Below are 25,177 nucleotides of genomic sequence, written 5' to 3'. Positions count from 1 at the left end.
AGCGCGGGGACGTTCCGGTGCTGGCGCAGGTGGGTGCGGAGCACCGGGAGCAGGGAATGATCACTTCCCCACATCCCCCCTCACCCAGCCCCGCACACCCCGTCGCGTTCCCCCTCCCGCTCTACACGGCTCGCTCTCACCCGGCGGCGCCGCTAACCGGTGGCCCCGGTACCGCCCTCAACCGCCTTCGGCGAGCGTAACGGCAACGCCTGGCGTTCGCCAACCTCTTAGGCTGGCTCGTCCTTAGTGGAAAAACGGAGACAACCCGGGGTTTGCCCGTGAGGGCTTTCCTTGCTGGCCCCGCGCGTGGGGCTCACGGGGACCAGCAGCACCGCCCGGCACAGAGAATAAATAACCTGGTTACTGTCCCACCACATCCTCACTCTTTTCCCTTTTTCTTTTTGTTTGTATTACTTTGTTTTGTTTTGGTTTGGTTTGGTTTTTTTTGTTTTGCTTTCTTTGCTGACTAGGTGGAGGAGCATCACCAAGTGACCGAAGGAATTGATCAGGACGGTGTTTCACCCTGATCCCTGGGGTCGCTGGTGCATCAGGCGGAGGTACGGATGATTTTTTGGGATCTTTAGGTCAGGAATCTTGACATGAAGTGGCTGCAGAGGCAAGGCAACACGTGCTGTTTCCACAGGAGGGAGCAGGGAGGGACAGGACACAGGGAATGGCTTCCCACTGCCAGAGGGCAGGGATGGATGGGATATTGGGGAGGAATTCCTGTCTATGAGGGTGGGGTGCCCAGATCCCTGGTAGGGTCCAAGGCCAAGCTGGAACACCCTGGTATAGTGGGAGGTGTCCCTGCCCATGGCAGGAGGTGGAATGAAATTATTTTGAAGCTCTCTTCTGACCCAAATAATCCATAATTCTGGAATGATTCTACAGCCTGAGGTGTTGCCTTCAGCCACTTTCTACAGCTGCTGGATGAATCCACATTTTGCTGGAAGTTTAGTATTTAGGAAGTTCTCTTGGAGACAGTATATGAAATATTTTTTTTAATAAGTTCAAAGGATTAACTAGTTTGTGTTCTCTCAGTATAAGATTCCTCTCAGACTAAAGAGAGTAGATTTAAACTGTATTTGAAGTAACCAGAACAGAACATGGAAGTAGTCAGCTGGAAACTGATACTCTTTCCACAGGGCTAAAAATCTTCAGGATAGCTTAAAAAAAAAAAGGAAAACAGGTCCCTGGTAAAGTGTGCACATCTGCCCCTTTATTCTCCACTTGGAAAGCTTTTGTTTTGCTCCTTGATGTGAGAATTGAGATGTCAGCAGCATAGAGAGGGAAACTGTGAAGGGCAAAGTTGTGTGGCAGCAGAGTGTGTCTAATATATTGCTCGTCAGCACTGGCACTGGTCTAGTCCTAATTAACTACTTCCTCTCCCAGCTGGTTCTCTCTGCCCCCTTGCATTGCTTTTCTGCTATTTTTTTAATTTTTTTTATATTTTTTTTGGTACATACTCCAAGGTGCAAATTTTGAAGACTTGTGGGGTTTCAGAGAGAGGGCATGGTTCATTTTCTAATAGTTCATTGTATGGGGTTACTGTGGGATCAAGTAAGGGCAGGAGGAAGAAAGTAACCTATGTTCTCATTCCCTCAAATACTGATTGGAATTTTTTCCCCTTTTCCGCTGTCCTGCCCTTCAGTGGTAGCAGTCCATTGGATTGATTTTCTGCTCTCTTAATTTCTCCTTAAATAAAAATGGATTGAGCAAAACAGGCCATTTAGACTCTTAATATAGCATGAACTGTGCTAATATTGGCAGCTTGCTGCTTAACTGTTTTTATGTGGTTTAAGCAAAAACTGTATTTCCTGAATTTGTATTTCTTAGTTGCATCTGTAGGACTGATGAATTAATAGCAAATTGGTTTGGGTTTTTTGTTAAAAGGCCAACAATGTTCCCTTTGTTGGAGGCTTTATAACACTGGAACAGTCAGCATTATTGACATTTTAGCAACTGATTTATAATTCAAGAATAATCTACGTCTGAGTATCAAACACAGCTTTTATTTTACTGTGTGAATACTGTTTTCTCAGCCTGTGGGATACAAACGCTGCCACCCTAAGCTGTTTTCTCCCCTCCTCACCATCTCTGCTCCAGCACAGGAGGGAGCCATGGTGTGCATTCCCTGCATCGTGATCCCTGTTCTGCTCTGGGTCTACAAGAAATTCGTGGAGCCCTACCTGTACCCCGTGATTGCACCCTTCATCAAGCGCCTCTGGCCCAAGAGGGCTGTGCAGGAGCCAGCAGACTCCAAGAAGGGGCCAGGAGGCAGCAGTGGGGACACTCAGGGACCTGCAGCCACCAAAACAGACCAGGAGGATGGATCTGGAAGCCATAAAGTAAGATTAATTCACCCAGCTAAGCAGGGAAGCTCCAGGATGAGCCATCCAGTGGTAGCTCAGGGCAGGCACTACAGTTTTTATAGATATTTTGGTTTTCTTAGAGAATGTTGCCACTACCGTGCCAGCTAGCAATCATTGCTTCAAGACAGCTTCTGGTCTTGGAGGAATAGGAATTGGGCTCATATTCTGAAGTAGCTTTTTTTTTTTTTTTTTTTTTTTTTTTTTTACACAACTGACTCTTCTTTTTTATAAGAAAAAAGTCAAATATTTGGTAAATCACAACAGATGTATGGAACAGAAATTAAAAACAGCCCCTCTCTACAGCCAGCTCTGCCATTCCTAATGGGAGAGGATGCTAAGTGCAAATAAATTATGCTTTATTTATCTTCTGCCACAATGCAAGGACTTGTAAATGTTGTTGCTGCTCTCATTCCTCCCTTCCCCCTGAAGCAATAATTTTTTGTAAATCTATACAGACACCACCACTTTTGGTTCTTGCTCCATATTTCTTCTTAGATCTTTACTGACCTTGCTTCTAAAAGCCATTTTTGTCACCAGCTGTTCCTGTTTTAGCTGTGAAGTTCTAATTTGACATCTCATTAATAACACTGTTTTTTTATTTGCAGTCTGAAAGCAATGGCATTGCAAATGGAAGTGCTGTAAAGAGATCCACAGCTGTTTATGACAAGAAAACGGCTTAAAGGAGTTAATTCCTAAGGATTTTATTCCCTCATGTCCAGTATGAACTGCTGATATTCCTCTCACTTTGAGACTTTTTTCTTTGCACATTTTAGCTGAATAAAAAACTTTATTGCTTGCAGGAGAGATTCTCTTTTGTCACTAAAATGGCAGCTAGCTCATTTGTTTATTTAAAGTATTTGAAAGCTAAAGTTCTTGTCTTTTTCTTGCTGAAACTACTTTTCATCTACCATTTGTTTATTGTGATTAGAGTTTAGGTTAAATGACGTAAAAATAAATCTATCTATGGAAGGTAAATGTACCTTAGCATCTTGATGTCACTAAGTGCTAGTGCAATACTTGAGGCTTTCACCTTAAAGGCTTTATCTGTTCTTGGTGAAGAACTGTGTACTGCATTGTGACAACGAAAGCTCATAATTTGCCTATGAAGAATTTAGATTTTTCATGTCAAAACTATAGATGAGCTAAAGGAGTTACGCTACATACAAAATTTACTTAGCTTACTAAAAGCAGAAAGTCTGGATGTGGTATTTCCCTTAATTATGTTCCTTGAAATATTATGCCTTTTTTCTTTTCCTGAAGAGGAGCAGCAGAGGCATGATGCAAGAGAATGTTGCTTTATGTTCTGTTGTAGTGATTTAAAATGATACAGTTCTGGCTTTTAAAAAAAAAACAAAACAACCCAATGTCCAACTAAAACCTCTCTAACATGCTTGTGGATTTTTCGTTATAATAAATCCAGATTTTACTTAAAGATAAGTTGCTTCATGCAATTATTGCACAGAATCACAGAATTCTTAGTGTTCAGAGCTCTAAACACATCAAGTGGTGACAAAAATCTTTGAAAACCTGATAAGGCTCCAGGCAGAAGGCGGTTCTAAAATAGCTGAGGTCGTGCTAAAGTTATAACTGGACAAGCTTTGACTCCTCCTGGGAAGATGGATTCAGTTGCATCCCAACTGTGAAGGGTTTTAAGTGTCCCTGTGCTTAGTAAGGAATAGAAGTGGTAATTCCTGCTTTTTCCTGTCTGCCAAACCTAAGAGCTCTTTGAAAGATTCAAAATGAAACCATTCCAACAGTTTTAGATTGCTCTTTATGATTTAATTTCCCTAAAATCCTCCCTTAGGCAGGCCTAAAAATGCACCTTTGTTTTACAGGCAATCCTTGAACTGTCACTGTGGTCCAGTCTTATTGTTGTGACTGTGATTTCTCTCACCAGTTAATTGACTACTCTGCTATCTAATTTTGCCCAGTGGCCCCTGCCCCGTGGCCCCGGTGAGATGCTTCATTTCCTACCAGTGCCTGGTTTGGTCAGATGTGGTGTGAATTGATCTGCAGTGTTCACAGATGTGCCCTGTAGCCACAGCCATGAATTTGCAGTGAGCTCAGGCAGAGACACCGCAGAGACACCTCCATGTGAGACCTTGATTAATGGTGTTTGCTCTTCCTTAATGAACAACTCCCTTCAGAGACAAGTTTGGAACTGCTGTTTAATCAGGTCTTACCTCATCTTTTGGAACATAACCCCCCACTGGATCAGTGTATCACAGCTTCCTCCAATATCAGTGAATCCCAGGATCATTTAGGTTGGAAAAGACCAAGCTGTGACAAATCCCCACCTTGTTACCAGCCCAGAACATTGAGTGCTACCTCCAGGAATTCCTGTGACACTTCCAGGGATGGGAACTCCAAACCTCCCTGAGCAGCCCCTTCCAATGCCTGGCCACCCTTTCCATGGGGAAATTCCTCCTAGTGTCCAACCTGAGCCTCCCCTGGCCCATCCTGAGGCCGTTCCCTCTCCTCCTGTCCCTGGTCCCTGGGATAAGATCCCAAATCCCCCCCAGCTGTCCCCTCCTGTCAGGGAGTTGTGCAGAGCCACAAGGTCCCCCCTGAGCCTCCTTTTCTCCAGGCTCAGCCCCTTTCCCAGCTCCCTCAGCCTCTCCTGGGGCTCCAGCCCCTTCCCCAGCTCCATTCCCTTCCCTGGACACGCTCCAGCCCCTCGCTGTCTTGTCATGAAGGGTCCAAAACTGAGCACAGGACTGGAGGTACCTCAGTCATGCTGCAGCTAAACAAGAATACATCTTCTGACATCCTGAGCATTGCTGGAGAGATTGGCCCTTCCATGCTGTTTTAATATGCTCAGCATATCTCATAAACAAGCCATTGTTTTAGGAGTATATCCACCTCTAAACAGCTGTGAACACAACAAAAAGTAGAGCAAGAGCTCGACTGGGGCTCCTTTAATCTGTAAAAGTATTCAGTCAATTTAAGAAGTCTGCATAATAAATTTTATTTTAGTTATTTAGGATAATATTACAGAAGAAAATGCATTGAACAATAACACAGAAAATAAAGTGCATAGTAAATTAGACTGAAGGCTGCGCCAGGCTTCCAGCTGTGTGACAGTATTTAAACATCAGGCCATCTAAAAAGCTGAAAAAAACAAAAACAGACAGATAATGCAAGTAAGATTGCACGTTTATGGTCTCTGGAATGGTGTTCCATTGCTTTTATTAGCTGCAGTTAAACCCTAAAGTGAGCAATCTACATCACAAAACTTTCTGCTTGAGGCACTTCACTGGAAGTCCTGTCAGGAGATTTCTGTTACAACTCTTCTGCCCCTATTCTTTTTCAAGAATAGGTAAAGAATCCTGTTGTATTATGAATAGTTAAATTAAAATCAAGTAAAAGTAAAGGCCAAGAGTTCATGAGATCATCTGCTGGGGTGCAGAAGAGTGCATAAAGCATTCTTCAAGAAAAATACGCAGGCAGAAATTAAGGAAAACCTCATATTAGGGATTAATACTGATCAAATGTGTTGAATTTAACTGAGAAAATTCCCATGTGCTTGTTACTCGCTAAAAACAAGATTTACAAAATGTTTAGGCACCTGATGGTGGCATGTGGACATCCTCCACAGTTTCCTAGACCAAGTAACAGCTTCATTTACACATTTACATTTTAGAAAATTTCAGTGTTGGCATCTTTAGGGGACCAAAGTACTGCATATCTAGTCCTAAGTTCTTCAGCATTAAACCTGTGTGGCTTTATTTAAATGTTATTGAGGAAAGACCAATAAATCAATATTTGAAAAATTATTATTCAAATTTCAAGTGTTTTTTCTTCATGGGAAAGTCTTAATGGGATGTGGTACCTTCTGTGTGTCGGTTTGCACAAGTTGCTGCATACCAAGAAGTTAATTGAAAAACACATTTTTAAAAATGCAAGTATATGCCAAAAATTCTTAAATAAAAAATGAATTAATTTTATATTGCTGATTATTTTGATGGGCAAGATCCTGAAAGGAAAAGGGAATCCTGGCGTGTTAAACTGCACATGATCAGCTGTTAAGAATGTCTAAACTGAAAATAAAGTTAAATTCTAATGACAGTAACACATTATGCTGTTATTACCCAGATGTAGGAATCTAAGATGAATTCTGGGATCTGTTGGACATGCTGCTGAGGTTCAATCCTCAGAGTGATTCCTTCATTATATCTGTACAATAGAGGACATTATTCCTGAAAGAACGGTGGCTTCAGAGGTTGCAGGTAAAGGAAATACAAAGAAATTTAATTTACACTTAGATTAACTAAAAAAAAAAAAAAGCCCTCCTTCAGTGAGAAATAATTCTGTTTCAATAAACTGCCTAAGACATGAAAGAAGGGATTATCTTCTTTGTGCAGTTGTCTGTTCGAGCATGCTTGATGAACCAAATCATATTTAGGTTGTAACAGACTGCCATTATCCCTCTTTTCAGTGAACCTGGCTGCAGTAATTTAATTGAAGAAGTCTAGAAGGCCACATTTGCCATGGTGATTCTTTTGCACTAGAAATGCTTTTAGATATTACTTCTGTATCTTTATTTCGCTGTTGTTTTAGAATCATAGAATGGTTTGGGTTGGAGGGGGCCTTAAATCTCATCCCGTTCCACCCCCTGCCATGGGCAGGGACACCTTCCACTATCCCAGGTTGCTCTAAGCCCTGTTCAACCTGGCCCTTGGGATGACAGTGAAACATAAATTGACATGTCGTGAATAAAGTGTTGACACACCCACAGTTTTTGGCTTGGGGATTGCTCTACAAAGCCTTTTTATTTTTGGCACACGGTGTTTTGCAGCCGTGCTTTTGACCACGCACCAGCTCTGTGGCCACAGTGTGGGCACGAGGCCAAGCCCCACACCAGGAGCGTCCCTGTACCAATGTTCCTGTACCAATTCCTGTGGCAATGTTTGCTCAGGGTTACACCCCACTTTGTGCTGTTTGCAGACGTGCTGCTGGCGTGCACAGCCCAGGGACAGGGATGTGTATGAGCCCAGCTGGGGATTTGCTGTCACACACCACGTGGAATGTGGGAATAAACTACATTGGGAAGGGTTTCCCTTTTAATGAGCTGACAGATACCTTGGGACCTACAGCTGATGGCACAAACCCCACTGCAGAGGTTACCCTTGGACAAGCAATGATCCAAAGCAGCACCAGGGCAGGATGTGGCCTGGTAAATCCTCCTGCTCTCAGATATTCACTGTTGGTCCCATTTGCTGGGCTTACCTTATGTCCTGTTGAAGATGTGGGATGCAGAGTAGAGAATCAGAGTGAATCCCAGAATGGTTTGGGCTGGAAGGGACCTCAAAGCTCATTCAGTGAGGTGGATGAGCAGGGCCAGGGACATCTTCCACTGTTCCAGGTTGCCCTGAGCCCCAGTGTCCAGCCTGGCCTTGGACTCTGCCAGGGATCCAGGGACAGCCACAGCTGCTCTGCCCACCCTATGCCTCTGGCAGTGGAAGCCATTGCCCGTGTCCTGTCCCTGCATGCCTTGTCCCCAGTCCCTGTCCAGCTCTCCTGGAGCCCCTTCAGGCCCTGCCAGGGGCTCTGAGCTCTCCCTGGAGCCTTCTCTTGTGCAGCTGAGCACCCCCAGCTCTGCCAGGCTGGCTCCAGAGCAGAGGGGCTCCAGTTCTGGGAGCGTCTCCGTGCCCTCCTCTGGACTGGCTCCAGCAGCTCCACGTCCTTGTGCTGTTGGAGCCCAGGGCTGGAGGCAGCTCTGCAGGTGGGGTCTCGCCTGAGCACAGGGGCAGAGGGACAGAATCCCCCCTGCCCTGCTGCCCACGCTGGGGGAATCAGCCCAGGGCAGAGGGGATGTCATGGCCGCCCCGCCCGTCAAGAACTACAACTCCCGTGGTGCCCTGCAGGCCGCCCCGCGCGGGCTTCGCGCACGCGCAGCGGGCCCGCGCCGGCGACGTGGAGGCGGGCGGGGACCGTAAGGGGCCGTGAGGGGACCCGGGAGCGGCACCGGTCAAGACGCCCCGCCACCGACCCCGCCACCGACCTCGGGCCTAGGGCATGGACGGTAAGCGCGGCCTCGGTGGTGCCTTCGAGAGGCACGGGCGACGGGCGGACCCGGCGGCCGCCGGCTCTGAAAGGGGCCCCCGAGATACCTCGGTTATCCCGACGTCACCGTCCCCTCGTGGCGCGGGCCTCTGTCGCGATAGATGGAGGGATACCTTGCGTAATTCGACACCGGCACTGGGGAGAGTTGCCGAGGCACCGACACTCGCCGTGTCCCCGCCCGGGCTGTGGCATCTCCAGGGCTCCCTCACAGGGTTCCCGGGTTATACCTGTGTCCTTTCGGGATCCAGGAATCGATGCCTCGCTGGATCCCCTGGATGTCCTTGTGACCCTTAGAGATCCAGGGGTGTCTGCCAGGGTTGCCAGAATGTGGCTGTGTTCGTTTACCCCGAGTGCTCACTTACAGGGATCCTGTGGTTCCTCAGGGTCCTGGGATGTCCCCATGTCCCTTTAAATGCGCCTAGGACTGGAAAGACAGAGATTTATAGCCGTATTTCGTTATGTGCTTTTAATGAGATTTATCATTCATGGTGATAGATGATAAATTTATTTATTCTCCATCCTGTTCTTGAGAGGCAGAGGCTTTCCTATTTTTCTGCAGCATCTCAGGTCTGCTGGGGCTCACTCTGCCTCTTCACTCCTACCACATTGTTTTCGTACTTATGAATGATAATATTTATCAAAAGCGAGGGATATTTTAGCTTAAAATTGAATAGGCATTGTCTCTTAGTTGCCAAGCTTTGTGTAACCTCGTATGCCTTCATGCCAAGCACTGTTTGTTTATTTAATTTTATTCTCTTTAATCTCTTGTGCTGGATGTAGGGAGTTCATAGGGCTGTAATCTGATTTTATTCCCTCTCCTGTGCCGAGGGATAACGTGCTGGGCTGCAGTTTTAATCATTGTAGGTATTTGCAGAAGTAAATAAGCTGTTGATATTTCCATCACAGATCACTTTTGGAATGCAGGGGAGTGGAAGGAGGCTCCTGGGTGGTTGGGTCCAGTGTCCCAACGCAGGGTTGTGTAATCCAACATTGTGTCAATTCCCAACTGAAAAACGTTCAAGGTGCTCCAGCTGGGTCAACTAGAAAATTGCCATTGCTCTTCAGATTGCCAGGAGCTTGGGAGGGCCTCCTGCTGTCATTTCCATGGGCTGTTTTCTCTTTCCACTGCTGCTGCATCAGCAGAGGCCCGTGGACAGCCCGGAGAATGATGGACCCAGCTCAGCACTGTCACCTGGCTGAAGCATCCCTCCACTGCTGCTCTTACAGTCCCATGCTGATGTTTTACTAGCAGAGCTTCTAATCCCTCATATTTCCTGCTGAATCAGTAAAAAGAGTACTTTATAACAAATTACTACTCAACTCCGATGGATCTGCTGCTTCCTTCCAGTGATTTTATTGGGTTAAGAGGAAGAATCAGAGATTGTAGGATCCTTGGCTGGTTTGGGTGGGAAAGGACCTTAAAGATCATCTTGTTCCACCCCCCTGCTGTGGGCAGGGACAACTTCCACTATCCCAGGTTGCTCCAAGCCCCATCCAACCTGTCCTTGGACACTGCCAGGGATCCAGGGACAGCCACAGCTGCTCTGGGCACCCTGTGCCAGGGCCTGCCCACCCTCCCAGCCAGCAATTCCCAATTCCCAATTTCCCATCCATCCCTACCCTCTGGCATTTTCTGAAATGCTGTGTTTTAAGATGTTAAAATCTTTTTAACATGCTGATGACTGACAAAAGTCACTAAAAGCAAGAAATCCTCTTTGTTGGCTGCTGAAGTGATGCCACTGTAGATGATTAATGATTTTAACAGTATTTTTCAGTGTGTTTTTCTCTGGAGTGAGAAGCCTGTTGCACCTTGAAGTAATCCCACACCCTGGCAACTATAATTTAATTTGCAGTAGATCCTGAAGATAGGTGATATGAATCACTGTGTGTAATATAATATAAAATTACTGCAAATACAGAGCAAATTTGCCTTTCTGCATAGCATGCTTTTTTTTAATGCTGTAGTTAGCTGTGAGAAACTTCAAAAGCAGAGACAAATATTCCTGTTGCAAAAATGTGGTTAATGCTCAAACTGTGGAAGAGCACAGATACCAAAAGTGTTGCATAAGCTTTGAAATATAGCAAAATATAGCAAGATTGAAACAAATAAAGGATTTTAAATGAACATCTGAGCATGTGTTTGAAGCTTAAATGCTTTTTGAATTATCTTTTTGAAACATTACTTTGGCCTTTAGGCAGTTACTTACATCTGATAGTAAAATAGGGAGGAAATACTTGTGTGTAACAGTAATCTTAACATCCCTTCTGTATAGGCTAGGTTTAGTCTGACTTGTGTCATAGCCAACCCTGCTGTCCAATTATGGTAGAAACAATGAATTACTAGAAATTGATTTTTTAGGTAGGTATACTGAGGATTTGCTTTTTTTAAAAAAAATATAGTGGGAAGGGATAATCAAAAGTTAATCAAAATATTCTCATACTGAAAAAAATTTCCCACAGTATAATCCATCATAGATTATCAGGGAGTTGGTGTAAAACTGTTTTTAAAAACCATTGGTGTATTTGTTGTTATAAAAGTCTCTCTTTGGCCGCTGGAAGAAGATAAGGTCAAACCAGCAATTTTAGTTCTGATGTGCTGTATGTTCTTAATCTGTGAAGGCAGGTCTCAGTATGGGTTGTGCATATTCTTGATTTGGCTTTTTTTTAAGCTCCATATCCCTTTGATATTCTTGTTTAAAGTTCAGTCTGTTGTTCCCATTTTATAGTTCCAGCGCACCTGTCCTGGCTGGCAGCAGGAATCTCACTGGTGAGAGCAAACAAAACCTTTACAGAAATACCTGCCCACTGTAGAGAGCAGAGATAGTATTTGAATTTTCACTTATTGAAACTTTTGAAAGATGTGTTATTTACCTGTAATAGTTTTGTAACAGGTGTAGAGCCTTTTACACAGAAATTACAAGGTGTGCTTGACCCAGCCTTCTTCCCTTCTGACAGTGTTTACTGATTGGATTAAAGAATTTATTTCTGCGTGTACTCAAAAAATGCTAGCTGTGTTTGAGTGCTGACCTTTTCTTGAGGTGTTGGAATGTAAGAGTATGGATAGAGATATCTTTTTTCATAATTCTTTTTTTCATACTTGCCTCCACACCAGTTCTGTGACAGGATATTTTTTGTAAAACTGAGGCTGGCATAGTGGTTTCAGATTGGTAGGCTTAGTGCAGTACTTATTTCATAACTTATTAGGTCAGAATTTCAACAGAAAAGTGATTTTATGTTTTTATAGCTTTAAATTTTGTTAACTCTTGACAAATTTTATATTGAGAGAGGCTTTTGAGCCTTCAGGGAGATTTGGCCAGGAGTGTCATGTTTTGGCATGGGAATGTAACTGCCAGCACTAAAAATGAGCAAGACTGAGGACTCCCTAATTGACCTTGTGGGATTTTGTATTAATGGGCTAGAGATATGTTTTGTTGCATAGGTTGCGTTGTTTGTAAATTGGACAAAGAAGTCCTTAAATGCTATAAATGCTTATTTACCTGTAAAGTTAAATAGGAGCCCTCTGAACTTCTTAACAGAAAGGTGTTCCACATGCAGGATTCAGCAAAAGCTCCCTCAAGAGGTTTGCTGTGTACCTGCTGCCCTGCCCTGCCCATGACAGAGCATGGTGACTGAGGGGAGGAGGACAAAAAGGTTGATGTAGATTAGTTGTGTCCCTCATGGGTATGTGCTGATGGAAAGGCCAGGACGTGTTGGGTGGAAGTATAATTTTGAGGTTTAGTTTAGCACAGGTCTGTATTTGCTTATTGGTGTTCGGGGCCATCAACACTCTGTATCGGAAGTTTCTGTTGTGAGGTGAAAGGTTGAAATGGCATTTTTGTGTAAATTATTTTTGATCTCTTGTAACTTTAGAGAAATGCAACTTGGGCAAGGTTGTTTTTGTCCTCCTGTGAGTTGGTAGTTCCAGTTCAAGACACGGCTTTGAAGGTGACCTGTGAAGGTGACTAGTAGTTCACTTGAAGTAAGGTATTTTGAGATTAGTAAGTGGGCATCTGCTTATCAAAATTATTATATTTGGTGATCAGAAATTAATGGAGTGTATCACCAGTAACCTGGAGGTTAGAGATTATAGAGTGTATGAAAATGTGTTAGTTTTCTAAGATGACACTGAGAAACACTATCAGTGCATCTCAGTCTCATTTACGGAATTTAGGTTTTCATTTTTCTGTCATCTCCTTCCAGAACACTTTATGCAAGTGTGACAAACTGTGTAGGGTGATCTGTCAAAGACAATAGCATCCCTTGCTGAGCACTTTGGGGAGGTACCACAACATCTGGGCTCACTCACATCTGAATTCTTCTGCTTGAAATACTCCACCTCACCGTGAAGGTTTTGAAAAATCCCTTCTTCAGTTGTGAGCAGAACAACTGTCCTGTAGGTGGGACATGAAGGAAGCAGATTGTGCTCTTCAGAATTAGGCTTTTATTGATGACTGACTCCCACAAAAATGTTATGGAAAAGGAACTGGAGCAGAAAACGCATCATCATCACTCGTTTTTTCAGCTGCTTGCCTTCCCTGTGAGGGACCTTCTTTGCCTGCAGTAAATCTATCAAAATTAATCACTTCTGCTACATGCAAGACTGTTCAGGCTTCAGTGGAACCCAGAAGGATCATACTGATGTCACTGCACTGCTGCTCGATTCAGGTTCTTACTGTGCAAGGGGAAGGCACTAGAACACAGCAGGAGAACCGAAAGAGATGCTGTGTTTTTTCACCCAGCTGAGTAAACAGTGAGCAAATCAGATAATTTATGTTGGGAGCTGCCTAATGACCTTAAGATGGGGTTTTTTTAGGTAGTGTTCTTAGGCATTGTGGGGACCACTTCATAATTCTGTTGCATTTCTTACTGCCATCCAAAAGTGCTTCTGTCCTGATGTGCTGAGCTTTGCAGGAAGATGTTTTGGTACCTGGTGCATAGTTAGTGTGCTGGGCTGCTGCAAAGATAGGTTAGAGGGTTGTATCAGTAGCCATCAAACTTGGCAGTGTCTGAAAAATAGTGGGCAGAGGAGAAACATAGGATTATCTAGAAAACTATGAGAGAGGGTATTGGCCCCCCAAGCTGCAAAGGTAGACCCTGTCATGGTCAACCAGGGTCTCTAAAAGAGCACCTATTTTGTGTTTTTCACAAAAGCAGCTTGCCTGTCTGCTAGTTTTCACAAGACTGTGTTTATTGTGGTTTTGGTGTTTTTTTTTCTGGGGGGGGGGGGGGGGGGGGGGAGGAGGGGAATTTGATATGTGTCTGAACAGTTTCAGCATGTAAAAGTAAAAAGGGTGGGTAAAAGGAACTGAAGAAAGGAGTGGTTGCCAAAAAGGCAGTAGAAAAGAGGAGAAAAATTACAAATCAGTGTAAAGTGAGCAGAAACAGTCTTTCTTGCATAACTCATTAACTTAAAATCAGTAGGAAGCTTTTTTAATTGGTCACAAAGGATGTGTTTATTCCATTCTGAAATCTCCCAGTCTGCTTGGTTGTGGCTAACTGGTGTGTCAGAGAAAGTGAATTTTTAATAGGGGTTTGATAGTGTTTGAAGATTACTAAGCATTAAGTTATAGCTGGAATATTCTCACTCATTAACATGCTTTAAAAACAAATACTATTTCAATGCTCTTCTCTGATTTAAAATGGCAAAAAATTCCTAAAGTCTGAAGGTTGTAAAGATTTTTTTTCCCTGAAGATCCCTTTTATGGGCATGAATTTTTATTGCCAGGTATTTCTGCATCATTAGTTTTGCTTAGCAAGGTCTTACCAATTTAATTGGAGAAACCAAAATTCTTACAGTTTTGTACATCTTTGTGCAAAAATTAGTGAATGATCTCTGAGTATGAATGAAGTATTTGCATAACTGCTTTTTGTCTCTGTAGAAAGATAGAGTATAATTTCTTGGTGTTTTTTTTTTTTTTTTAATTTTTTTGTTTATTTTCAGCCTTTATTAACAGCACTAAAACTTCCCCGAAACAATTCCCCAAGCAGTGCAGGAAAATAGTGCCTGGAAAGCCGCAGAGTGGCTCAGAGAAATTGTCTGCTCCATCTGTGGAAGTGTTCCAGGCCAGGTCTGATGGGGCTTGGAGCAACCTGGGATAGTGGAAGGTGTCCCTGACCATAGAAGGGGTGGAATGAGATGGCTTTAAAGATCCCTTCCAACACAAACCTTTCTATGAATCTGTGAAATATCACTGTAACACGAGTGAGTAGTCAGAATTAAAGTATCCTGTGCGGACATTAAAATTCAATATTGGAGCTGAGCAATATATACTGTTAATCTGACTTTTGTGTTTTCTGTTGTATGAAATTTACGTGTAAATATATTGCAGTAGTCTCATAACTCTGTGACAAGCGTTAGGATTTTGTGGGGTGCTTTAACGTCTCATGGGTGAAAGATGGTCTGAAACCTGCAGTTCCTGGATACAAATAGGGATCAGCCAAAAACTCACTGCAGTGCTTTGGTAATACTGAGTGAGCAGCATTACATCTCATGTTCTCATTTTTACAGTAATTGTGGCAGCTTTGCTTGGAAGAAAAATTATGTCTATTTGCTTTAGTTCATTAAGCTGCAAGCTATAAAGGTACCAGAGTTCTGCTATGTATAGAAATGAAATTTTTGTTAGGTTTTAAAATGTTTTCAGTATTTTTGTGTGGTTGTTTTAAAGACTCAACCTAGTGATCAGATCTCAGATGACATTGTAAAATCATGTGCATGACCATCTCAAATTGTTACACTTTAAAGCAGTCATTTAAAAGGAATCCCACAGCTATATGTAGTCTATATTATTTGAGATGTCTGCAGACTCAGCCAGATGATCGTGGCAAGCGTAGTTTTGGAAGGGGGCAGCTGGCTGTACAGGACAGATAAATCCAGCATTAGTAATTAAGTTGTGAGACCAGTAGGAGATACAATCCTGAAAGCAACTCTAATTACTTGTCTAAACTTATTTGACTAGAAGATACATAGGGCATGACAAGTTTTTTTCCCCAAGTTCAACAATATACATCTGTACCTTGAGTTACATGTAGGAACTCATACATGGCATCTATGTATTGCTGGACTGCTTTTAGCTTTCTTTCAGAGAAAGAATTATATTATTGTAAGCCTTGTTAATAATTAATACTAAAATCTTCTAGAAGCAACAGTAAACTTGGGATTTATACCTACCCCTAGCAATTTGAGATTGGAATGAGTCCTGATGTGCAAAACAAACTCCCTTGTGTTGCTGTAAAGCCTCTACTGCTGCATCACGGAGCCAAGTTCTGGGAGTAAACAGATGCTGTATTTAATAGAGAACTACTCTTGCAGACCAGGCTGTGATTCTTTGGGGGTGTAAAATACTGAGTTAAACTAAAGGAGTTGCTAATAAGTTGTGTCTGTGGATTTTTTATTTTTAATTTTGGGGGAGGGGGGGGGGGGGGCAGCAAATAAGTAGATCGGCCTTCTGTAAAATCTTATTTTAATGAACCATGCATTTGTTTATTTAGTGTATTTCAAGGAAAAGGAAATTAGATTTCATTGGTAATTTACTGCTAGTGTAAGGACTGACTTTCCTGGAGTGAAAGGGAATTTCCTGTGATTTGGTGTTTGTTGGGGCTGTCCTGCTTCAGCCTGCATGGAAGCAGAAGCTGTTTAACCTTGTGTTTTGTAGTTTCTTTGGGATCCCCTGGAGCAGCCTTTCTATGCAATGGGGGCTGGGATGAAATTCATGTGTAGGAAAAATCGTTTATAAATAAATAAATAAATAAACAAACAAACAAATAAATAAATAAATATTTTACATACTGCTTAAAGCATACTGTTGTAAATCTGTTCCAAGTACTGACATACCTTTTACACTGTCTAATGACCTGAACCTCTATTGTCTTAACCAGCATACAGGCACAGAGGCAGTGCCTCTTAATCAAAAGCAGCGTGGACATTTAGGTGGCTGCATGTTTTATTTGAGTGATCTTTTCAGCCAAAGGCAGCTGTTTCTAAAGGAATAATTTGATAGCATGATTGAAAATTATTTAAGGTGGTGACTTCCATTTATTGAGTGTTACTTAGTAGCAGCTGTCTTGGAAATGTGTTAGAGATTATGACTACCATGTAATCAGCTAAATTAAAGCATTTGGATTAATCTGTTACTGTTGTTAAAATGCCTGGAAGTTAAATGTTGATATATTTTTTCTATTTGAAATTATTTTTAGATGTTTTTCTTGTAGGATATTTATGAACTCTGAAGGAGGGACTTGTTTCCCGGGTCACTTGATGACTGGACTTCCTCAGGAATGTCTTGCTTATATAAAGCAGGGCCTGTGGTTCAGATTGTAGGAGCTGCAGGTGCTCAGGCTGCATCATGAAGTCATTGCAGAGCACTTCATCAGGCTTTAGGATAACACAAGTTCCTGATGGAAGGAGTTAGCTTTGTGTGCCTGTAAGCTGAGTCATCTATGGGAAGGATCAGTAGAACTTCCTGAAATTTTTGCTTCAGAGGGATGTAGTGAGTGTTATGTACTTAGGAGAGGAAAGAAACCACCTGGGGTATAAGAGAGAAAAAAATCTGTATGTTTGTTTGATTGCTCCAAGATTTGTTGGCTCTTGAATGAGTGGAAGTCAAAGCTCGCCAAGTCCCCTTATTTCCAAACTACTATCATGTATTTAAAGCTCAAGCTAGCAGGTGGAGATTATTTTGACAGGTCTGGATGGCTTGATATTTATTTCATTTAGAAGAGAAAATAATCAGCCAGTGCCTTATATTTGTCACTTTGGGGAAGGTCTGTGGAATGAAACATGTTCTCTGCAGTTTGGAAGGAGCTAGCTGTGCATTAGGGCTGGAGGGCTCCAAAGGGGTTCCATAACTTGTCACATTGCTTAGGAGCATGGTTGTGGCCATGGAACTGGGCACGTTCTTGGGCACTGTGATTTGATGCTGACTCTGAAAACAGACCATAAAATTTTGGTAAGACTTGCTGTTAAAGCCCTCTTTGTTTTGAATTTTATCTTAATGGTATTGAACCTGCTGGCGTACCACAGGAAATCTGGAAAGCAAGCATGACTCCTTTTCAAGAACTAGCTTGAAACTAGTTGCTGTGGTATTTCTGGGAAGGTGGTTTAAATGTGGGAGGGGCTTTGGGAGCTGCAGTGAGCTGTAAGGGTAGCTTGTAAATAGGGAATATGGTGACTCATCTTCAAAGAACAGGCTGAGGATTTTGGGCACTGCCAGTGCTCTGGCATGGAGAACTCAAAGAGTTCCCGGTGAAGGTGGAGGGATTTGAAGGCAGTGCTCCAGCTTCCTCTTGCTTCTTTTCACCATTAGTTGTTTGTCTTGGAGCAAGTGAGCTGGAAAACATGAGCAGAGAATGGGAACTTGAAGCAGAGAGAGACTAGTCTTGTCTTTTCTCCAAGAAATAAAGGTTTAAACGTAGGGCCTTTAAGTCATTTAAAAGCACAGGGATGAGGCTTGAGTCAAAATGTCGGTCCAGGGCCAACAACATCATTGTTGGCTTTTGCAGTAGTTGAACATGTTGCAAACACATCAGGTTGGATGGGGCTTGGAGCAACCTGCTCCAGTGCAAGGTGTCCCTGCTCGTAGAATCTCCTACAAATAAAATTTAGAAAATCATCACCAATTTCCTTTTTTATTTATTTTTTTTTGGGTAGGATTTCACATTTTAAAAATCTCTTTATTACTTAATGTATTTTATATTCTGCTCTATGTCTGTGCTGGCCCTTTGTTGTTTCTGACATATTTGGGTACTATGCAGTTGCTATGAATCTCAAATAAGAATTCTTCAGAGAACTCCTACTATGGCTGCTAATGTTGCTGCTTTTTATTGCAGTTCTCATTTGTTTTTAGTAAGCTTTCTTCATATTTACACAGTTCTATGTTAATATTAACTGCTGTTGGAAGTCTTTTCTGGAATTAATTGCTGCTGTGGTGTTGATGAGTTTAAGAGTATCAGTCGGGGGGTGATTCTTCTATCTGATACTTTGCATCTGTATCTGTGTAGAAACCAAGGGAGAAGTTGCTGCTAGGTAGTAGCTTACATCTTCTGGTACAGCTGTACCTGTTCTTGTGTCTTAGGCCAACTCAGAAGTGAGTATTTAGGTTACAGTAAATGTTGCACAACACTTCTCTCTTGAGGGGGGTGCCTTTTTTTCCATACAAACTTTTAAACCTATCAGTCACAAACGGTGTTTGTGTCTCAAACGGTGGAAATTTGTTGAAGTTGATACCCTATAAAGATGTGAGGTGCTTGAGATCATACCTGGCGCATAGCTGATAGCATTGTGGTGTTTCTCTTTCTTTAATTAAGTTCTTTATAAAGATGAGAAGCAGCATGAAGAATTTAAAACTTATCATTCTTTGCACAGATCAAATATGACACATATAAGTTAGTGAGAGTGTTTGGAGTGCCAGCTTCTGCAGCGTTCCATCAAAAAGCAGTTGTATTTCTGATGTGTTAATTTTATGGGTTTTTCCCATTGAAGTAGTTTCCTGGAAGGAACCACGTTATTTTACATAAGTCAGGAGGTTCAGTATGGTCAATAGTACCTTTGCTTGCTGGATAACAGCATGATAAGAGCTGTGCTAACTCTGGAAAGGCAGGAACTTTAAAGGTGTAGATCACTGGTGGCATGCAGGAATTTGCTGCATCCGTACAGGAGCATTAATTTTCTATCTGTGCATATTCCGTTTGAAAACATACTTCTGAATAGTATGTCAGCATGACACCCTCATTAAAATTGTGAATTCTGTGTAGTTTTCCCCCACTGCTAGCAGCCTTGTACTGATAAAACTGTGCTCCAGTGTTCTTGCTCAGTATAATTTATTAAAATACAAATGAGATGATGACTGAAGTAATAGCACAGAGACTTTTATCTTTCTTGACCAAAGATGTTATTGTTGAAAGTTTGTGGAAAGGAAATCTTTCTAATATATTCCTATGTACCTGATTCCTACATCTCAGTAATTTTTCAAGGAGGTGATCTAAAGCTTTACTAGTGGCTAACTCAGGGTCTGCATATTCCTTATTTGTGCAAAAGACTTTAAATGTTTCTTCTTTTTTTCTTTTTCTCAAAGAAATGAAAATTTAGGAAGACACTTGCCAAATAAAGAAGATGGGAGCAAATAGCAGCAGCATCAGTGAGCTTCCAGAAAATGAGTACTTACAGAAGCTGTCAGGATCAGAGCCCATCTCTGAGAATGACCCGTTCTGGAATCAGCTTCTGTCCTTTAGCTTCACCACTCCAACAAACAGGTAAGAGGGTGCTGAAGAGCTGGCTTTGATAATCTGTAGAAGCGACCAGTCTGAAACCAAATGAGTGGCTATGTTAATTATTCCTGTTTTAGGTAGCAGAGGAATAAATAACTGTGTAAAATACAGTGTTGTTTCTAAGTTTGGAAGGGTTTTCTACCACCTCCTCCATTCCTGTAGGTTTCTTTCTTCTTCATAGTAGCTGTAATTGCTAGTCTTCTGGTAAAGATCAGAAATAGGGTCTGTAGTGATGAGGGAAAGCTTTTTTCCTTCTTGTTTTCGGAAGCTTTCTTTTCCTTTGGTGTAGCATTTGCATTGACTGGATTTGCTGAAGATTCCAACATTTGATGTTTCCTCTCAATTTAGAGTGAATTGTACTTCTTGCATGATTTAATTGTAGGTTAGCTTTTGAGTTGCTTAGTCTCTATAGCTTTTTTTTGGCATTTTAAAAAGAAAGTTGGTGTGCATTCTCCATAAAAATATTTTCCAAATACCTACAATTCAAGCTTTGAATGCCTTTTCATTCCAGAAAGTGGTGTAGGTATAAATAAAATCAGTATTTTTTAGAGGATCCATAGCATATCTCCAGAAGTAGAGAATTTAAGTTCTTGTAACTTCTATTAACCCAACTCCATTGCTAAATTCTTTGGCCTGTGTGTTGATTTTCAGTCTTACAAGAACAATCTGATATTAATACCTTCAGGTGTTACTTAAACTATGTTTACAGTTTTCAGCATAAAACTGGTGCTTCTCTGTAAGTGAAAGTTCAGGCAACTGGAATGGAAAATGGTTAAGGTAAATAACTGGGAGGCATTTACTAGGTGCTATTTTTGTGAAGAGTGAGGAGGAGGAAGTATTTTGGCTTCTGTCTGGAGAGAATAGCCAGAGGCTGGGGAGAAGGCACGGTACTGTGGAGGGCTGTAAAGCTGACAAAGGCCAGTATGGAATAGGGAGTGTGTGAGTGAGTTCTTTTTCCTCTAAGATCCCTGAAGACAAGAATTAGCTACATCACTAATAAGATTGACAGTATTCTAAGAGCATGTATAATATTCTGTTGTCTGGGTTTTTTTAAGGGGGAATAATTACATATAAAACCCTACCAATTTCTTTTGGTCGTTCTATTTTTCTTGATTCCCCCATGAAAGTTAAGAAGCTTTTCTTAGCTTGTTTTGCAGCTTTTTGATGCCTGTTTCATGGAATTCACTTCCAGTGCAAAGTAAATTTGCTAAAAAAAAAAAACCCAAATCAACAAAGCAAAAACCTAACCAAACAAAAAGTAAAAACCTCAAAAAAGAGATAATTGAAAAGACAAGCAGTCCAATAAAATTATCCAAACGTAGGTTGAAAGCTTTAATTAGCTGAACACCAGATGGTGCTCTTGCCTGGGAGCTAGAGGAGAAATATTTTTAGAGGCATCTTTTCTGCAACTTAGTATTGGAAGGAAACAGAAATTTCCCATTTAGTTGCATCTACCTGAGACAACCATTGGCAAGTGAAATCGGATTATGTTGGCTGCACAGTACCTATTTCTCTGTATCAGATAACCTTGCCTCCAGGAATGTAACTATGGAGGTCAATGTCAATTTCTGAGATTGAAATCTTCCAAATTACCAAGTTAACTCTTTTTTAAAATGAGGCTTAAGTGTCAGGAGCAAGATGTTTGTGATTTGTGGAAAGGAGCCAGTTTTCACCTGTCATACAGAACAGAGTTTTTCAGTTTTCTTCTCTTTTTAAAGTCACTTTTTCTGGTTGTCTGTTGTAAGACTAGTCACTGTTTGCAAGTATTGGGAGCAAGTATTGTTATGTAAGTGTTTTGTGCTGTTTTTTTTCTGCAGGCAGTTGGTGATTCTTTAGAGTAAAAGATCTGTTTCCTGAATTTTTTGCTGAGATGGGACTAATGTGATCCCTAGGGAGAAGAGGGCAGTCTTCTTTGGGTGCTGCTTTGGACATAATTCTGTTCTCCATATGTCAGTACCATAGGGGAGGAGCAGAGAAAAAACAGAAGGTGATAGAAAAAGTCATGTTGGTAGGAAAAGCCAATCAGCCAAACCCAAATTATCCAAACAAAAACCAAAAAAGTGGAGAAGTGATGGGGCTGGGGTACATTTACTCTTTTCAGCAGCAAATTTACCCTGTTGGCAGGAAGCCTTGGCCATAGCAACAAAACAGTATCTGCAAGGAACACTTCCAAGGGAAATATGAATCTGTGTGTGTAAGAAAGTCAGTGGGGTTTTTAACGCTTTTCCATGTATGCTTTTTCTGGTTAGGAACTTGTGGCTAGTGCTTTGCTTTAGAGAAGCTGTTCTAAGTCAGCCCAGGTACTGTAGATCCCAGGTGGCAAACAGAGCTGGATCTGCTGTGGAACAGTAGTCTTTGTGCCTTGCTTGAGAGATGGGGAATTACTGTCTTGCTGCTCTGAGAAACATGAAGACATGATACCAGATCTTGAAACAGCACCACTTTTTGTGCTCAGCTGTGTTCATTTTCTCAGGATTTGTGTGTCTTGGCACTTTGTATTTCTTTATTTGTCCTTGTTTTGCTTTTCTGTCTTTGCTCTTTCAGTTTGGTTGATCTCTTCTTCCTTTTATCCATGTCTCATCTTCTCTCTTATTTTTTTTTTTTCCCAACCTCTACCTGACTGAATGTGTTAATCTCTTTTTCTGGTTCCATGTGAAATTGTTTACCATTGCTCATTTCCTCAGCCATGCCTTCTTTACTGGGTTTTGTTTTTTCAGTCCTGCTCACTTTTTGGTCTGTTTCTGTGCAAAACACAAGGTAGTTTTCTGTATGGAATAAAGTTTGCCAAATACCAGCCCTGCCACTGCTGACTGCAAAGTTGCAGTATCTCTGTCAGCAGCATTGATGCAAGATGCTCTTGCCCTTTCACTATCTCTTCCACTGTTTATTTTGTTCTTCTGTGGGTTTAATCAGGAACTAATCTATCTGGAAAACACAGCAGAAGTGTTTATTTTTTCAGCCTAGATAATTCCCTATGGTGATTCATAGCTTGGCACCACGAAACAGTTCTGGCATGATGAGGGATTGATTTTTTGGGGCACAGCAACCTATTGAGCTAAAGGGTGGGATTGCTTAAACCTGCTGTGCCATCCAAAAATGAGCAGGAGAGTGTGTGGTCAAAGCAGAGCTGGCTGCAAGGAGTCCAATATTCTGCCTTTCTGGGCTGCTTGTTCTTCCTCTCATACTGTTGATTTTCTTAATAATTATGCAAATATTAAGGGGGAATATCAACTGTCAATAATCAGAAATGATCTGATGGTGAATTCCTGCTCACTGCCTGTGAGTCCCCTGGCATGAATGAATAGTAGCAGCCAGAGCCAGCCATGGTATCTGGCAGGTAAAGAAAGACATCAGGGCCTTTCACAGTCCGGGAGTGGGAGCAGATAAGTGGTGCAGACATTAACAACAGTCAAAGGAACAGCTTCCAGCAGTTTAGTTTTAGTTTGCCTCCTGCTTTTCGCTCTGAAAGGTTTATTGTCATATCCTCTTCCATGAAGCAAATATGAGTGCTAAGCAGGTACTATTGAAGTGTCTGCTGAGACATGTCTGGTTTCAGCCATTAGGAAGTACTTGGTGCACTAATTTCACACTCCTGCATGTCCATTTTTTTTTTCCTTCATGGGTCCTTACTTGTTGCGCAGAATGGACTTGTGGGAGCTGAATTAAAATTGTATAAAACATCTTAAATCTACCACTTCTATACTTTAGGTGACTGACCTATCAATCCAACAGTATTTGGATATTGGGAAAATTACATACAGCTTTTCTGGATGATTTTTTAAGTTACTGTCGGGATTAAGAGCTGTGAGGTTTGCTTTGGAGTGTTAGCTCTCAGTCTAGGCAGATTTTGTGTTTGTCTGGCTTTTCTATGATTTGCTACCAAGAATGCAATCTCCTCCTTAGTGGTGGTATTACTTACAATTATTTTCTGATGGAAAACTTGAAGTTAACTAAGGCAGATCTTGCTGAAAATCATGCGCTTAATATTTACTGTTCTGCTTTGTTCCTTCCCCAGAGTTATTAATGAGTTGCTGGTTCAAGAATAATGTGCATGGGCCTTTAATGGAAAGACATAAAGATGGGAAGCTTTTATGTTCCCTTAACATGTTACATTTTTAAATGGTACAATAAATCATATGCTGCCTTATATACTTTGATGTCTGTCCTCCAACTACTTCATTAAAATTAGAATTCCCACAATATGAATTTAGTAAATGGGCTGGTTCTTCTGTTTTGTGTTCAATGGCAAAGAAAAAAGGCTTTACTATGAAGGAAAAACTGTCTGGAAAGCTGCTTGTTTTGGTTTTTTTCCCCCTCCTTTTATAGAGGGGTACTTGTTGTCTTTGGTTTGGGTCTTTTTCTTACCATACTAAGGGCAGGTGTTGCGATGTGAGTGTGATTGCAGCTTTTAGGCAGAATGCTTTCTCTTGTTATGTGGAGATACTTTAACAGAAGCCACTGCAAGTTTGAAACATACTGTGGTGCATCGAAACAAAAGCAGATAAAACCACCTTCTTCGAAGTCCGCTGCTGTTGGGAAACGACCTTCACTGTCTTAATAATTATGGCTTTGCTGAAGACTGATTGTTAGTAAATTTAAAGTAAAATAACTGAATTCCACCATTTAAAAATAATTATATTTACAATGCCACTGTTTTCCCCCCCCTTTTTCTTTTTTTTTCCCATCCTCTTCTTTTTGGAAGTAATGTTTTTTTACAATACATGCCGGAATAGCTGACTGCAGAATCCTGCTTTTTGGCCGTAAAAAGCCAGAAGTAAAAATCTGCAGTCAATGAAAATGAAGTTTTACTGACTAATAGGCTGCTCAGTTTGCCATTCTTTCCCATCTCTACTGAAAAGAGGTTTTCTTAGAGAGAACTAACTTCCTGATGAAGAAACATTTTGGACTGCAGTGGGTGATTACAAACACAAAGTGATTAAATCCCAATTAAATAATGATTATCCTTGATTATTCTTTACTTTCACCACTGATCTGTGATAGCTGCAGTCACACATATGCTGCCTGTGTATAGAGTGGTTTAACAATTGGTATGCAAAATATTCTTATTACATAGTATTAAGATTTTACAGAAAACAATTACTGCCACTGTTAAACCTCTCTTGCTTGGATCCCTTTAGAATAAACAAAGACAATCCAATTTTCTTTAAATGTGGCTGTGCTATGAAGGAAGCAAATTTCATTATTTGCTAAAGTCTGTGGATTTAGCCTCCGCATAAAAGAAAAGCAAATAAAATAATTTTCTTTTATTAAGTACTTGGAAAATGCTGCCCATCAGGTCACAGGATGAGGGAGGAACTCCTGTGAAGCCTGGAATTTTTTCCTGACGTGTGTGGGAAGCAGCCATGCACCTCACAAATTGTTTCCAACTGAGCCAGTAAAGTCCGTATAGTTAAGAATATTCTGCTTTGAATCTATTCTGTTTGCCCCGTATGTTCACAACCTGTTTGAATCCCCAC

At 41.6% G+C, this 25,177-nt stretch overlaps 2 protein-coding genes across 4 annotated transcripts in view; both read left to right on the top strand.

The window, feature by feature from the left end:
• Positions 1-4: 4 nt before the first annotated feature.
• Positions 5-3,171, top strand: CZH18orf32 (chromosome Z C18orf32 homolog). 3 transcript variants are annotated; one of them, XM_062513352.1, is made up of 4 exons: positions 5-29; positions 471-557; positions 2,112-2,348; positions 2,978-3,171. In XM_062513352.1, exons 3-4 carry the CDS (start codon positions 2,121-2,123, stop codon positions 3,050-3,052), a joined length of 303 nt encoding a protein of 100 aa, XP_062369336.1. In that variant the 5' UTR covers positions 5-29; positions 471-557; positions 2,112-2,120; the 3' UTR covers positions 3,053-3,171. The 3 variants fall into 3 exon arrangements, with proteins under 3 accessions (XP_062369336.1, XP_062369334.1, XP_062369335.1); XM_062513350.1 differs by lacking the exon at positions 5-29 and having other exon boundaries at positions 65-557; positions 2,043-2,348; XM_062513351.1 differs by lacking the exon at positions 5-29 and having other exon boundaries at positions 66-557; positions 2,107-2,348.
• A 5,130-nt stretch (positions 3,172-8,301) lies between these two features.
• The window catches only part of DYM (dymeclin), a 206,929-nt gene continuing 190,053 nt past the window's right edge, over positions 8,302-25,177 (top strand). The window contains exons 1-2 of the mRNA XM_062512592.1: positions 8,302-8,397; positions 19,508-19,685. Coding sequence (XP_062368576.1) covers positions 19,546-19,685 — 140 coding nt within the window. The 5' untranslated portion in view covers positions 8,302-8,397; positions 19,508-19,545. The remainder of the gene's footprint in view (positions 8,398-19,507; positions 19,686-25,177) is intronic.

The sequence above is a fragment of the Cinclus cinclus genome, chromosome Z (assembly GCF_963662255.1).
Source record: "Cinclus cinclus chromosome Z, bCinCin1.1, whole genome shotgun sequence".
Taxonomy (NCBI): Eukaryota; Metazoa; Chordata; class Aves; order Passeriformes; family Cinclidae; genus Cinclus; species Cinclus cinclus.
Note: the sequence above shows the minus strand (reverse complement) of the source record. Positions and strands in the feature narration are given on the sequence as shown.